Source organism: Rhinatrema bivittatum, chromosome 7 (assembly GCF_901001135.1).
Source record: "Rhinatrema bivittatum chromosome 7, aRhiBiv1.1, whole genome shotgun sequence".
NCBI lineage: Eukaryota > Metazoa > Chordata > Amphibia > Gymnophiona > Rhinatrematidae > Rhinatrema > Rhinatrema bivittatum.
Genome location: NC_042621.1, coordinates 309,394,793 through 309,411,501, shown reverse-complemented (window position 1 = coordinate 309,411,501; position 16,709 = coordinate 309,394,793). Strand labels below are relative to the sequence as shown.

General features: G+C 47.7%; 1 protein-coding gene across 1 annotated transcript in view; it reads left to right on the top strand.

Annotated features, from left to right (window-relative positions):
* Positions 1-16,348, top strand: part of LOC115096247 (deleted in malignant brain tumors 1 protein-like) — a 63,423-nt gene extending 47,075 nt beyond the window's left edge. The window contains exons 4-8 of the mRNA XM_029610756.1: positions 1,492-1,503; positions 10,754-11,068; positions 14,783-14,818; positions 15,458-15,611; positions 16,093-16,348. Coding sequence (XP_029466616.1) covers positions 1,492-1,503; positions 10,754-11,068; positions 14,783-14,818; positions 15,458-15,611; positions 16,093-16,348 — 773 coding nt within the window. The remainder of the gene's footprint in view (positions 1-1,491; positions 1,504-10,753; positions 11,069-14,782; positions 14,819-15,457; positions 15,612-16,092) is intronic.
* The last annotated feature ends 361 nt before the right edge of the window (positions 16,349-16,709 follow it).

The window sequence follows — 16,709 nt, the reverse complement described above, 5'->3', positions numbered from 1 at the left end:
GACGTTGATCAGAGGATGCTGAGGTAATACATGGCATGGTCATGGGATGCTGCATGCATGGTACTCTGCTACACACTGCTTAAATATTCCAGTGATGTGGATTAGGATTGGCCTTCTGGGATGACCCTTCAGGATTGGTGAGGCTCAAATCCCTTATGGCAATGTTGTACTCTGACTCAGTGGCAGAACAAGAACCTCTGGCATTCTTAACACAGGTAAAACAAAACTCCGGGATAAGCAGGACGTGTAAATGCAACTGCCAAAAGTATGTGTGGGTAAAGATATATATCTGCTTTACTAGTAAAGACCTACATATTAGTAATATGTAAAACTCCTGGGAGGAGAGAGCGATCTGTACTTAACCAGTGTATGTTATGAACCTTCCTGTAGCTGTGCCACGGGAGGCTCCTTACCTCTTCCTGGAGGCCGCTCCGAAGCCGGGGTCTCGCCTACGAACTATCCAGGATTTGCTCCAGGGCCTGGGAGGCCTCAATGTTCTTGGGGCCTGCCTGAGGCTGCTTGTGTCTGCATGGACTTCCTGGTTTGGCCACACCCTTCCCCTAGGGGCCGGCCCGCAGCTCTCCTCCGTAGTTATAGGGCCAGCTAGGTGTGGGCCTTCCAAACTCCTCCCAGGTAGTCGCCTGTCTGCAGCCCTATAAAAGGACTTCAACTTCCAGTCAGCCTGGCCTTGCATCGGAGTTACCTTGTCTCTAGAAGCTCCTGCTGTCCAGCGCTCCAACAGGTCCTTGTCTTCTTCGTAGAGCTCCTCGTCTTGTCCGTGTTTTGAACCTTGTCTTCATTGCCTGAGGTCCCCGTCCTGGTGTTTCAGCTCCTGATGTCTCGCTTCCTGATATCCTAGCCCTCCTTGATGTTCGTGTTTGCTCCGGAGCCTTCTGTTCTGCCGGCCGTGGATCTCTGGGTGACGCAGCTTCGTCATGGGAAATGCCGGCAGTGGACTGGTGTCCTCTGTGCTCCTGAGCAGTCTTGCCCTGCCAGCCATTGTGTTGCTTCAGATGACATCTGGCTCCATCGTCGAAGTTCTGCCTTGGCTGGATTCTTCCCTGCGCTTGTCTCGCTCTCCGCGTGATCCGTGACCAGCCTCCTCGGGCTGTGTAGGGCGCGCAGTGGGACAGGGTGGTCTGCGACCAGCCCATTGGGTCCGCCCGTGAAAGTGGGCTGTGCAGGGCGCCCTGAGAGACAGTGCCAATGTCTTCCTTCCCAGCTTCTCGTCTCGTCTGGACTTTGTCAAGTTCCTCATCTCTGATGCCGTTGCATCAGCCCTGGTGTCATGTCTTCGCTTCAACCCTCGTCTGTGATGCTGTCGCATCAACCTTGGTGTCATGTCTTCGTGTCAAGGCCTCCATCTGCCCTCATCCTCAGGCCAGCCTGCTGCTCCATGCCGATTCAAGCGGCAGGTCCGAAAGGGCTCGGAACAGTCGGAGGACTGTTCCCCTACCAACATCATCTGTTGTTGGCTCTGGGAGCTTGCAGGCCTGGCAGAGGGTAAGACTGGGACACGTCGCCAACCCTTGGTTCGGTCCTGGATCCATCTGAGGTCGGGCTGAGGCCCAAGGGCACACTAAAACACCCGTACGTAACAGTGTACCTGCAAACTCCACTTTACATTCAAAGAGAGAACACGCGTGGTTAAAACCGCGCACATACCTGCACCTTCTCTTCTATGTGGTAAAATAGTGCATGGGCTTATCAAAATGCAATCTACATGCACTATCTGCTGCCCCAACCTGAACATGCCAACCTGGCTAAGAAGACGCACACCAGGAAAGCCCACGAATGCATCCTCTCTACCTGGCTAAGAGGACTCACACCAGGAAAGCCCACGAATGCATCCTCTCTACCTGGTTAAGAAGACTCACACCAGGAAAGCCCACGAATGCATCCTCTCTACCTGGCTAAGAGGATTCACACCAGGAAAGCCCACGAATGCATCCTCTCTACCTGGCTAAGAGGACTCACACCAGGAAAGCCCACAAATGCATCCTCTCTACCTGGCTAAGAGGACTCACACCAGGAAAGCCCACAAATGTGAATCGGTTATTTACTCTTTCGGATAATAGAAAGACTAGGGGGCACTCCATGAAGTTAGCATGGGGCATACTTAAAACTAATCAGAGAAAGTTCTTTTTTACTCAACGCACAATTAAACTCTGGAATTTGTTGCCAGAGGATGTGGTTGGTGCAATTAGTATAGCTGGGTTTAAAAAAGGATTGGATAAGTTCTTGGAGGAGAAGTCCATTACCTGCTATTAAGTTCACTTAGAGAATAGCCACTGCCATTAGCAATGGTAACATAGAATAGACTTAGTTTTTGGGTACTTGTTAGGTACTTGTGACTTGGATTGGCCACTGTTGGAAACAGGATGCTGGGCTTGATGGACCCTTGGTCTGACCCAGTATGGCATTTTCTTATGTTCTTATGTTCTTCATAATTCTGGTCTCTGATGTCCTGATGTTCCTGACGTCCTCCATCTCTGCCCTTCTGATGTTCCTGACGTCCTCCGTCTCTGCCCTCCGGATGTTCCTGAAGGCCTGATGTCTTTGTTGGCTAGAGGTCCTTTTGTACCTGATCTTCCTGATGTCTGTTCCTGCAATGTTCCAGCTCTCCGAGTCCTCCAGGTGGCCTCCCTGAGGGTAAATCCGTTTTGTCCGGTTCCTGTTTCTGGTCACTGGAGCCCCTGCCAGCTGGATTCCATTCCTGAGCCTGCCCCGCTCCCGCATGGTCCGCGTCCAGACTCCTTAGGCTGTGTAGGGCGCGGAGAGGACAGGGTGGTCCGTGACCAGCCCATTGGGTCCGCCCTGAATACGGGGCTATGTAGGGCGCCCTGAGGAACAGTGCTCACCTGCCTTCGTCTAAGTATTCCAAGTCCTTTTCTTCTTGTCTGGATTTCCCAAGGTCCGTAAGAGTTATCCTTGCTTCGGACATTTCTCTTGCCTTGAGACTTCACCTACTCTAGTCTCAGATGCCTTCTATGACCAGAGCTCCCATCTGCTCGCCCTTCTGGATGTCGATGCCTTGTGTTCTTCTCCTGAGTCCTGAAGCCTTCATCTCAGCCTTCAAGCTTCAACCCTTGTCCAGCCTGCCGCAGGTGCTGCTCCCTGCAGCAGGTTCGAAAGGGCTGGGAGTAGTCGGAGGACCACTCAGAGACCAACCTTGCGTGGTTGACCTCATCCAGGCATGCAGGTCGGCAGGGGCCTGGTCAGCTTCGACCCTAGATGAGGTCTGTCTTACCGCATGAGGCACACCTCTCACCCCTAGTGCTCACAGCCAGTGGAGTGCAACACTAGGGGGCGCTCCATGAAGTTAGCCACATTTAAAACACATCTGAGAAAATTCTTTTTCAATCAACGCACAATAAATCTCTGGAATTCGTTGCCAGAGGATGTGGTTAGTGCAATTAGTGTAGCTGGGTTTAAAAAAGGTTTGGATAAGTTCCTGGAGGAGAAGTCCATAAACTGCTATTAATCAATAGGGAATAGCCACTGCTTGTTTCTGGCATCAGTAGCGTGGGATATACTTAGTTTTTGGGTACTTGCCAGGTACTTGTAGCCTGGATTGGCCATTGTTGGAGACAGGATGCTGGGCTTGATGGACCCTTGTTCTTATGATTGATAGTCAAGTTTTATGTTTGTGTTTTTAAGCTATCGTGTTTGGTGTATGCTGTATAAATTTGGATTTGTTGCAATCCGCACCGAACATTATGTCGGGTGGAGGGAGTGGAATATAACCTTTTGATTAAATAAATAAATTCCTATGTTGTCATGTGGGAGGAGGGGCAAGAGGATCTGAGATTTCTTCCAGTTGTGTCTTTCTATGATCACATGCAGACCCCTGTCTCATAGCTTCCCTAGAAGATCATCATTTAAAGCAGAAGAGAAGGAGTGATGTGAAGCCAAACCGGTGTGCAGGATTGCTACAAGGATCGTCCTTCACGGGAATCACGACAAGAACATCGGCCAGAGATTTCTTCTACTGCATTTTCCAATGACTTGCAGACAGAGAAGATGTTGGCAGAAAGGGACCATTTCATCGCCCCAGTCTGCCCATTTGGATGTCTCGGAACTTAATCTGTGGAGGGGAAGAGAAGGCCATGTGTCCGTGCCATTGACGCTTGAATTCTGCCGTCGGTCTCGCATTTCCCTCCCTTCAGCTTCCTATGATGACCCCTGTTCCTTGGATTTTTCTTGCTTCCTTTTGGCAGTTTATTTGAGTTTGTGCATAAAATCTCCCCTTTACCATCCTTCCTTCTCTCTGTGTGTGGCCTATGGTGCAATTCATGCAATTTATTGATAAATGGAAATACTGAGGTTCACTTTCAGCAACTTGCAAAGTCCCTTCATACCTGCAATCGTTAGCCAGAAGTTTCAAAGCAGATTTGCGGACATGAATGGGCTTGTAAAATGTGCAGGTGTGGGGGGACACACCACGCGGTATTCACGCACACAGTTACCCCATTTCAGATCAGGACTAACAGGCATGCATTCGAAAACTGAAAGCAAGCATGTAAGTGCTGAGGCGGCCCTAACTCTGCCCTTGGAATGCCTATTTAGTATGCGCATAAAAGTGCATACAAAGTCGTGTTCCACATGCACTTTTACATGCTTACCAGCCGGGGCAATTTTAGAGAGCTACTCACACTAAGGGCCTGATTTTAAAAAGCATTTGCATGCTTAAAATTGGATTTTACATGCGTAAATGCATTTGCGGGTCATACCATCCAATTTCTTTGATAAATATTGATTTAAAGATCCTTGCCAAGATTTTGGCGACCAGATTGGGGAAGGTAGCTCCTCTCATTATTCATGAGGATCAGTCCAGGCAAACTGGCTTCCAGTAATATGAGGAGAGTTATGGAACTGATCTGGAGGGCACAGCAAAGTCATATCCTTTTAGCACTTCTGGCTGTGGATGCTGAGAAGGCTTTTGACATGGTCCATATCTGTTTAAATTACCAGAGAAAATGAATTTAGGTCCTGACTTTATTGGTGGATCCAGTACTTATACAAGAACCAGGCGCGAACAAAAGTACGCCAGATTTTATAAGATACACCCCCCGCACCTTCCCCTCCCTTCCCCTACCTAACCCCCCCCCCCCCCCGGCCCTATCTAGACCCCCCTACCTTTATCTGAAAAGTTACTACTGCCTCCAGGTAGAAGTAACTTACGCGCGCCGGCACGGCAGGCCCCGACACAGGCCGCTATGTCGGGGCACTCGGCCACACCCCCGGACCGCCCACATGCCCCAAACATGCCCCCGATCCTAAACCACACCCCTGGCCACGCCCCCGACCGCCCCTTTTTGCAAGCCCCGGGACTTGCGTGCGTTCCGGGACTTGCGCGCTCCGCCAAGCCTATGCAAAATAGGCTTGGCACGCACAGGGGGGGGTTTAAAAGGGTTACGCGTGTACCTTATGCGCGTAACCCTTTTAAAATCTGGCCCAAAGTCTTACGATGGATAGGGGTTCATCCAGGGAAGGTGAGTCTGGTGGCATCGGAGTGGCCTTGAAAATCCTGGTTTGCAGCTTTGGTCAATTTCGCTGTGGACGGTCCACTGCGGCTCACTCATCTTCCCAACCTTTTGCACCAAAGTCCCTTATTTTCAGATCAGGCGGCTCACTTCTGTCTCACAGCTTGGCTTTTGAGAGGAAGCGTCTGAGGTGTAAGGGATATCTGGAGGATGTCATTGCCACTCTGTTGCAAGCCAGGAAGACTTCTACATCTGTAGCCTAATTAAGGGTATGGAGAGTTTTTGAGACTTGGTGCAAAGAGCAGGTGGCAGCTTTAGGCTGTCTTCAAGGCAAGGTGTGGGGAGCAGCCCTAGCTGCACATCAAGATGTGGTGCATTTTTGCTCTGAGGTGGGGGCAAAGCATTTGCGCCCTCCTGTGCAGAAGATATTTCCTCCTTGGAATCTTAATTAGGTTCTCAAGGGGTTGTGTGCGGCTCCATTTAAACCGATTCGAACAGCAACTAAGAAGGATCTGACCTTAAAGGTTGTGTTTCTGGTGGCAATTTCTTCTACTAGAAGGATCTCGGAGATACAAGTTCTATCATGTAGGCATCTTTTTCTAAGGATTTCAGAGGCAGGACTCTCTTTGTGTACAATTTCTTCCTTTCTGCCGAAGGTAGTGTCGGCTTTTCATTTGAATCAGTCAGTGGAGCTGCCAGCTTTTCCGAACTTGGACGCAACAGTAACTCATGTGAAAGAGTTGTGGTGTTTGGATGTGAAGCATGCCTTGTTATGTTATCTTACAGTCACTAATAGCTTTAGGCTATTTGATCATTGTTTGGTGCTGTGGAGTGGCACAAAAAGGATCATAAGACTTCAAAATCCACCATAGTAAGGTGGTTGAAGGAGGCGTTCGGTTCAGTGTACATATGTCAAGGTCGATCTGTGCCTATTGGATTAAGAGCTCATTCTACTCAGTCACAGATGGCATCCTGGGTCAATTGCCAGCAGGTGTCGCCTCAAGAAATTTGTAGGGCGGCTACTTGGAATTCATTGCACACTTTTGCCAGACATTATTGTTTGGATATCAAGGCTTCAGATGCCATAGGCTTTGTTGAAAGTGTGTTTCGAGCAAGACTCTCGCAGATCCACCCTGTTTAGGGAAGCTTTATTACATCCCAGGAGTCTGGACAAATCTGGGTACATACAGGGAAAGGAAAATTGGTTCTTACCTGCTAGTTTTCATTCCTGTAGTACCACAGATCAGTCCATAGTACCACCCAGTTGAAGTAGGGAGATTTGGAGAGTCCAGTCAATTTGTTATGGTACTTAATCTGAAGAATGGCCCTTTATGTTTCTTAATGGGGACACGTTTTTCTGTTCTAGGTTTCCACTTCCCACTGCTCATTCAGGGGGCAATTATTAGTGGTTGGTATTCATGTTTTTCTACTATCTTGGTTTTGGTTCAGTTCAATACCGAGGGACTGCAGGTGACACACTAGGTTATATGCCAGTGTCAGCAAAAGTTTCTCTGTCTCCATCTGCTGGAGGGGAGGCAAAATCCAGGAGTCTGGACAGATCTGTGGTACTACAGGAACGAAAATTAGCAGGTAAGAACCAATTTTCCTCTCTTATGTCATAAGACTGTTCATTCCTGACCTTTGATTGGCTCCTCATCGCTAACTGATCTTTGTATAATACGATCAAAAGACCTGAGACTTATCATAAAACAAGCTAATTAGCTTTATTCTAAATGGTTCATTTTTTAAAATATTATATTTTAAAAACAAAATCATTTTACAGAGAATTTAAATTCCATGGAACAAAACCTGTAGGGTCTGATGTTAAAGTGAGAAACAGAGAAACTGGAAGACAGAAAAAGACCAGACGGCCCATCCACACCAGCTGCTCAGCATAATTTAGACAAGTTAGGGTGGGCAACTTAAAATTATCGTGTGGTGAAAAATGGTTGATATCACGTTATTTATTTTATTTATTTATTTTGCCATTATATATGCCGTTGTTCCAAATAAAGATCACAACGGTTTTCAACGTGATGGGCGTAATATACATAGACAATTACATTGACTTAACAACATACATATTAAAAATTGACACATACTTGGGATAAGATATTTAGTTCAAAGGTAGGGATAGAGAGACTACATTGTGGAGCAATTTTACTGCACAATTACCTCACGGTAAGGGGAAGATTTCATAAAGTTGTGTGCGGGCGTCCATGTGCGCGCTCTACCCGGCACGCACACATGGACGCCCGATTCTGTAACATGTGCGTGAAAAAGAAATTCAAGTGAATATATAAATAAAGTAAATGGACCATTCACCTGTACTATGAGTTTGAATGACAGACAAACTCATTGAGTTGTGGGTCCTACAAACAATACAAAAGTTACTGCAAAAGTGGTTATAATATAGATGAAAAATAATTTGAGCAGCGAAACCTATTTTTGTTTGAGTGTGTTACATTTTTAGGTCCAGCATGCATAAAAAGAGCATATGGGCTTCAATCTGTTAATTTCTGCATTAATTAGTGTCGCTCTGTTTCTCTTTGCCTCTTGAATCAACAAAAGTTCAGTACAAAGCAGTAACAGCTTTCACTCTCTCTACACCTATCACTGTCCCCATCTCTGAATTAGTCCATCCCTTGTGCAATTATAAACTTTTATTCTCGTGAGAGGCAAACTGGCAGAAAGACGTGGGCAAGGCTGCCCTCCCCAGTCTCCAGCACAGTTTTGTCTGTGAACGCAGCCTTTCGAGAGCCGCTAGACTAATCTATGGCTCAATCTGTCTCCAATAAAGCAATTATTTTTAATGAAAGCAATTCTTAAATTCCTCTCCCCCGCTTAAGAGCTGGTGATAAAGGGCCAGAAACAAAGGCTGCCTATTACTTGGAAATGCTGAGAATTCAGTGCAACCGTAGTTAAAATCTCACAGTTCGGATCAGCCAGTGACTGTCGTATTTCATCCCACTTATGTATCCACAGCATCGCCGGCAGGAATTCCAGGAGCCCAGAACAGGACTGGTAGGTGACGCTTCATCCCTCTCTCTCGGGCCCTTCTCGTAGAGGCAAACAAAGAACAGTCACAATGATCAGAAGACACAGGACCCTTCTGATTGGTTTTCCAAGTTCAATAAACCCCTCTAATAAAGGCCTATGCTCATTATTTAGAAGGCCTTCTCCCAAAACCCCCTCCATCTGCAATGCAAGGAGACTGCTGAAGAGCAAATTCCCTTTCTCGTGCTTTGCCTCCAGGTGCTGAAGATGTTCTGAGGTCTCACGGGGGGCGTCGGCTTATGCACAGGGGCCCATCAAGTCCAATCTCTCTGCACCTACCACCTTCCTCCCACTGTTTCATAGAGAAAACCCCAATTCTTCCTAAAGTCACACCTGTGCATCAGCTTGCTGTCACATCTGAACTACTCCTTCAGATCTAAGTACATCAACACAGGGGCTGAAATCTTTTCCCCTAAAAGTTGCAGTTTATGTAGTCGCAATCATGACGGTGTTGGCGACGTTCCATAATTCAGTCTGGGAGTATTGGGAAACGTTTTACAAAGTCCCGGACTGAATTGGGCAGTTTGTAAAATACCTCCTGGTTCCTGCAGCTCAAACCTTCGACAGTACACAATTTTGATGATTAAAAATCCTTCTCAACCAAGAAGACCCAGATTTCAGGGAGAGATTTGATTGCTATCCTGGATGTATTTTGTCCTATCTCCGATGAGAAATAATTCTATTTACAACAATTCAAAACATGCTGAAGGAACAGATCCATTATAGAGCCATAGCAAGCAATTAAACCAAGAGGGCAAGCTGGTTGGAAAACCTTTATTGGATTGACTGAACCCTCACCCCAACCATCCAGCTAGCAACACTGCTTGAGAAAGCCTGAACTTGTCAGGTCCTGGAAGCCAAAAAAGGGCCCAATTTAGCCATCAACTCTCAAACATTTTCCCTTGTTATGCAATAATAATTCTGTGCTCTCTGAGGGCAATATTTCGACATAGTCGGCTAAGTAAGTTGGGCAGCTATGACTTATCTGATTAACTTAGCCAGAATATTCAATGGTGTGGCTACTTATCCAGCTAAGGGCCAGATTCATTAAGGCTTTTCTCCCATTTTGTGTCTATGGAAGAAACCCTTTGTGAATCAGGTACTAAGTTAGACAGATAAGTAGCTCCTCCCAGTTAGGCCATAAGAACATAAGAAAATGCCATACTGGGTCAGACCAAGGGTCCATCAAGCCTAGCATCCTGTTTCCAACAGAGGCCAATCCAGGCCATAAAAATCTGGCAATTACCCAAAAACTAAGTTTATTCCATGTTACCATTGCTAATGGCAGTGGCTATTCTCTAAGTGAACTTAATAGCAGCTATTAAGCTATTCTATAACCAATTAGCCAGATAATTGGTTATAGAAAGTATCACAACGATGCAGACCTGCGGGGATTGGCCATAAAAGTGTCATCGTGGTGCAGGGCTCTGGGGACTGACCCCAGGTTGACCGAACAGACAGATCTGCCCTGGTATTGCCTCACTGCATAGCTGCATTTGTAGTCCTGATTGTCCCATTGATTTCCTAGGCAAATCAGAACTACGGCTCCCTGCATGCAATGGGGCAGAGCCAGGACTGGATCAGTCTGTTTGGTCAATCTGAGGTGAGCTGGCATCCCCAATCAGCAGGTGTCAGGTTGCTAGCCACGGCATATGAAACACAGACGACATCTTCTCATTCAGGCAGTAACGGGTTCTTGTCACCTTCATTAACTTAAACATCACCATATAGCAGCGGGCTCACTGTACTAACACCCAGTCCAGTCCAGCTCACGTATATTACAAATACAACAGATTCAGGGTTACAGATCTTCCTCATTCAGGATCCACAGCAGGGCTCACAGCTCTTGAGTGGCAGGGAACAGTGGGATAACCCCACTCATCTCTTACAAACCCCTAAGAGCCAATTTGTGTCCTCAGGGTCAAGCTCGCAGGTCTGGGCAGCCTTCTCAGCTTACTTGGCTGCAGTTTGTAAGATCCACCCTGTGGCAGAGCCCCAGCGCCCTGCAATAGGGCTGACTCTGGTTCAGCACTGGGCACGGCTCTGTTTTTCCTTTACACCACGGTGCAAAGTTCTGGAGATTGCCTATAGAAAGGGTCACCATTTTGCAGAACTTCTGGGACAGGCTACAGATAAAGTAATCAGTGGAATGGATAGGCAGAATATTTATGCGGAATAATTGCCTGCATTCTTCCTGTTGTGTCTTTAAGCTTTGCCAGATGTAAGACTCGTTAATGGAGGGAACAGATGTGCAGGCCGTGTCGAGGTTTTGTACGAAGGTGCCTGGGGAACGGTGTGCGATGACTTCTGGGACTTAATGGACGCGCAGGTCGTGTGCGGACAACTGAGCTGCGGAGCCGCTCTCGGTGCTCCAGGAAATGCTTATTATGGCCGAGGCGAAGGAAGCATTCTCCTGGATGACATGGGCTGTGTAGGAAATGAGTCCTACCTATGGCGGTGTCCAAACCTGGGGTGGACTGTCAATGACTGTACTCATGCCGAAGATGCCAGTGTCATCTGTTCAGGTATTCCTTCCTTTTCCCAGTGAAGAACGCACCGAGCAGGTGTAAAGCACTTTCACAGCTTCCGTCCTTCCACTAGAAAGAAGGTAAACTGATTTAATGAGGTAGATCATATCTGCGAACAATATAATAAGGAAGAAAATGTGGGCAGGTAAAGCTACCTTAAGCTGACGTCATAAAGCAGAGCTTGCCCAATCTCATTCTAGGATCCTCCGTGCCTGTCTCGGGCTCTCTTGAATTCAGATACCGTTCTTGCTCCTCCACTTCCTCTGGGAGGCCGTTCCATGCATCCACCGCCCTCTCTGTAAACAAATATTTCTTGAATTATTAGATGTGGCTGTTACTTGCCCACTGGAATGTCCTAGGTGGTGGTTTATGTCTTAAAATGGAGCCTCCTCCAGCAGGGAGAGTTCACTGGAAGTTCAGAGGTTCTGTGAAGTGGCAAAGGAGGTTCAGAAGGAGTTCAAGGGGGTGTATAATTTGTTCTTCCCCAAAAGGGGTTGGGACAAAGGAGGGGAGTGTAAAACATGCACCCCATGAGGCACAAAGGTTTTTTGGGGGTTTTTATTAAAGAAGTTATGCTGAAGGATCTTGAAGTTGGAAAGACCTGAGCAGGTGTGCTGGGAGACAGGGAAGCACAGCATGGGGCTGTGACCTCGCCTGTCTCCAGTTCTGGCCTTCGGTGGAAAATTCCTTCTGAGATGGCAGGAGGGAGCCAGGATCTTTCATCCACCAGCAGAAAGCTGGGAGATTGGTCTTGGAAGACTCCTTGAGGTGTGAGTACTTGGAGTGAAAAGACTTACATTTCATAGCAACTGTGCTCGGTGAAAGAGATTGGGAAGATTTATGAAGAGCAGAGGTGTTTTTAACTTGATTGTGGAATTCTTTGCACTTTATTTGTAACTGAACTTTGCTATTTTTCCTGTGGACTCTGATGTTGTACTTGCAGAACTGATTATTTTACAAGTAAACTGTCTTTCTGTTTGGAGCATCCACCACTGTGCAGACTATCTGTTATTTTTAGAAGTGACCTCTGCCCAGGAGAGTCTTCCCAATTCCATGGAATCCAGAGACTTTATTCCCCCACCTCGAATGAGCAAATCCAGGGCTGGGAAGGTGACCAACCAGCAAAGGGAGTGCTACATATAGAAGCCTTTAGCTCAGGGAAAGGAGGTGGATTCAGGCATGAAAGAGGCATCACCAGGGGGGTAAGCAAAGGGAAAGTCATGCGTGTAGGTAATTTCAGTCAATGGAAAGGAAGCTCCAGAATGAGGGGGTCATGAGATGAGGATGAAAGGGAATAGACTCAGGAGTAATCTTAGGAAATATTTCTTTACAGAGAGGATAGTGGACGCATGAAAACAGCCTCCCCTAGGGGGTGGCGGGGACAAAAACAGTATCTGAATTCAGGAAAGCATGGGACAAATACAAGGAATCTCTAAGGGACTAATGGTAATTATAAAGCTAAAATAATTGGGAGGATGGGCAGACCAGATGGGCCTTTTCAAGCTATCATGTTTCTATACTGGATGTGAAGTAAAGTTTATCATCTGCTATATCAGCTAGGACTGGAGAGGTCATGGATGCTTTTCAAGTGGAGTTCCTCAGGTAACCAAAAGTACCCTTTGTCCCAGAGGAAGGCCCTGCAACATCACCCTGTGGCAGGACCTTCGGTCAGAGGTCGTGATTTCTAGTCATCGAATCAAGCAAAGAAGACATCAAAGCCCTGCTTCCAGGCCTAGGCACCCAGGACCCATGTTGGGCCTGGGCCTCAGGGATCAGGATTCAGCCTTGGCTGGGCCCCAGAATCGAGCCTGGGTGTAGGTCTTGACCTTAGTGACCAGGACCCGGCATTGGGCCCAGGCCTAAGCATCAGGCCATAGCCTTGGGGACCGGGACCCATCCTGAAGTCAGACCTTGGTGTTGGGTTTAGGCGTCAAGTCTCCATCTCTGCCTTGGTGACTGAGATCTGGCCTGGGCTGGGCCCCGGTGTTGCACAGGAGTCTGGGGCTTCTGTAAAGTGTAATGAGGGTGTTGGAGTGGAAGAATTAGAAAGGATGTTTGAAAGAAAAAATGCACATATTACTTAGGGACTAGTGTCTAAAACTAAATTTAACTTTTTTTTTGGTATATTAATTTCTTGATTTTAATTTTCTGTGGAAGCAATGTGCTGGCGAGATAATAAATATTCTTTTCTCTTGTTAACAGCTTCTGGATACACAAGCCCAGAAGCAGCAGGTAACTCCAAACTTTTCCATGTTGTTTGACACAAGTCCTGGATCTGACTCTGATCTTCTAACACTCAGCAGGGAGCCTGGCTCCTACAGCCTTGTCTTCAGATGAGCACTATGAAGCGGATCAGATTACATACAAAGGAAAGGATATGGACCTAGGGAGACATCTTGGGAACCTGCAACCAATGTCCTTGCTCCCAAGCTGGTCCAGAGATTCCATCACTGCTTTCCCCACAAACCCAGGAGAGAAGGTCTTAAGAGGGGATACTGTAACTACCCTTACCTCCAAGCACTTCCAGTATAGCGTCCCACTCCGTACAGCATCCAAGGGCCATGTGTAGTATTTCCTGCAACCAGGAGCTCCTCTTATAGGACTTGCAGCTGGGACTTCCTAAGGCACTGGCTAATGACATCACATCCTGTCTAGGTATATAAGAAAGTCCTCTGCAACCAGCCAGCACTTCAGCAACAGGTCCTCCTGCACTAATCATTGATGCTATGTTACTGCTGTTCCTGCCTTGTCCAGCCTTGCCATTCTGTGTTCCTGCTTTGTTTAGCCTTGCGTCTGCCCTGCCTCTCCATTTTGCCTTGTTCTCCAGCCCTGCTTCGCCTTTTCTGGCATTCCCGTCAGCCTTTCCTCAGACTGTTCTTCTGTTGCTGACCCAGATTGTCTTCTGACCTTGCTTGATCTCTGCCTGCCTTGACCCCTGCCTGCACATCAACGTTGCTAGTTCTCTCCCTGCCTGATCCTTGCCTGTTCTTGATGATGATTGCACACCGCTGGCCCTGACTCCAGCCCACCTTGGACCAGTCTAACGTCTTGTTCCCTGCCAGAGACCTCCGGCCCACTGCCAGAACCTGCGGGTTCAAGGGGTAGGGGGCTGGCCAAGCAGAAGACCTTGCCTTGTGGCATTCCAGCTGCTGCCTGCTAGGGCCTGGTCCATGTTTCATGCCCCAAACTGCATCAATCTAGCAGCTGCCCAAAGACTCACATCCCCTTGAGTGTGACAGATTGCAATCCGCTGTGAGGCCTGGATGAAGTATAGAGCCTGCGGGTACTTGTTACCTGCACGTTTTACTCCTATTTTCTAAGGGAAAAAGTACCAGCGGACATTTGCGCCTCCTTTTCCTATGGACAGTTTATCCATGGAAAATAATTTATATAGATTTGACAATGTGATCTACGCTCATTATTTCCCCCTCATATGTCCTCTTAAGCCAGGTTAAGCCAGGGCACTATTCAGAGCCCTAAATCTGTACTTACCCAGATAATTGTCCCCTCTCCAGGTCTGCTAATTTAACTTTTCCTCAGTTGATTGTTTTAAAACAAAGTTTGACTACCTGTTTTATGAAGGTTGGGAGGTTGGGAGCAGAAGCACGGACGAGATGTTGTTGATGGGGCATGTGCTGGTATTTAATAGAAAGACTGAAAGTAAAAATAAAAGTGGTGTCTAAGCCTTGCTTGCTTTCTTTCTGTTCACAGTCTCTCCAGCTGTGCCCTTGCAGCCCAGCATCACAGGTAAGGTCTCGTCTTCTGACTGCATGCGCGGTGCTAATGACGTCTGCTTGCTCCGTTCCGTCTCTCGTGAGAGAATAGGTTGTCCCAGGCACAGTGGGGTTCACTGCCCATCTCCATTCATTTTTGAGCTGCTTTCCCCTGGGGAAGGCCTTTACCATTTGTCAAGGTTGCAGTGGTGGTGATCACTTCAGCAGAGGAAAAGAAAGCAGGGACCTCTCAGAGCAGGTCTCATCCTCACACACTCTGCTATGCACTTGGAGGAGGGGAGATCATCTTTTGATCGCTCGCATAAGAAAGCCTGAAAATGTTCCATATAAGTTACACAGATTTTCAAAGCCAAGCTTACGCACATATGTTCACTTTGAAAATTACCCCACCATAACTACTCCTCACAGTTACACAGAAAACTGTCAGGAAAACTTACACACGTACAAAAGTATGGAGGCAAGTCCAAGCCATGCCCAGGACAGCTCCCGCACAATCCGGGCAAACGTCCATGCGTGCAGACGAGGTGGGTGCAGGATTTTACCAGGCAGTTCTATAACAGGCTCTGTGCTCCATGAGGGACCAGAATCAGAGGGGCTGCTGAGTAATGTTTCAGAGCTGTCACACTGAGAGTACTGCTCACTTTGTTTTCAGAGAGAAATTATTCCTGTGGTGGAAATCTGACCAGCTCTTCAGGAGCATTTTCCAGTCCCTTTTATCCCAGGCTGTATCCGAATGGTGCTCGCTGTGTCTGGGAGATAGCGGTGCAGAATGGCTCGGCTGTACATCTGGCCTTTAATGAAACTGTGTAAGTAAAGGGTTGCAGATTTCTGAATGCCTCTGACACAGAGACGTCATAGTGGCGCAGAATCTGAGCCTTAAACAGGTTCCTTTCAGCTTTTCTCCTCCTTATCCTGGGCTCAGCTAAACTATCAGCCTTTGCATTAGCGCCATCCTCTGGGTACAGATGGAGGGACTGGGATCAGCCGCTGCTGTGTAAGTGCACTGTGTAAGTGCAGTGAACACACACAGTGGCACAAACAGCCTGGCTCAGTCCTTCTGGTGTGCATAAGTGTGCAGAGACCCTGCTGCTTGCACTGCGGCACTGCCAGTGGTTGCGTCTGCACAGACATCTGGTCCCTAAAATATTTAAGCAAGATAATGAATCTCAAAGTGCATCGTATCCTGCTAACCACACAGGTACAAAAATAGTGTCTTTGAGTTTTTGTAATAAATGGACTTTTCTGGAATGAACTCAGAGTAACGAGGCTCCCTCATTCCCTGCACAGAATGGAAACCACCCCTTCCTGCATCTATGACTTTGTTGCCATCTACGATGCTTCCTTGTTGCTGGGGAAGGTGTGCGACAACTCCATGGCCACGTTCACGTCCTCTTCAAACAGAATGAGTGTCCTCTTTGTCAGTGACTTCAGCATCCAAGCAACTGGATTTTATGCAACCTACCGCTCAGTCCCACGGCTCAACAACTCCACTGGTGAGCTCCCAAAGAATCCACCTGCATGCAATGAAAACTTAGGGGGCTGAGGAAATAAAATCTGTGCTAAATTATTTAGAATGTGAGTTGGTAAAGCTTTGGGCGCACACTAAGGGCCTGATTTTCTGTTACTCGCGCCCCCCGGACTGGGAGGCCCCACCTGAGGTGTGGCATGGGACTGCGAGGCAGGACTCAGAGCAGGACAAGGGCTGGTCTTCTGCCTAGCCAGCCCCTTCTCTCACAGCTTGAGCCCTTGGGTTCTGGAGGTCTTTGAGGTTGCAGTGCATGAGAGTGGTGAGGCCACACAGGCAAGGCTTGCAACAGACAGAATAGGCCAGAGGACCTCCAGGCAGGACAAGGCAGAAGGCCCATAGGCCTCAAAGCAAGACAAGAGCAAGGGTCAGGTCACAG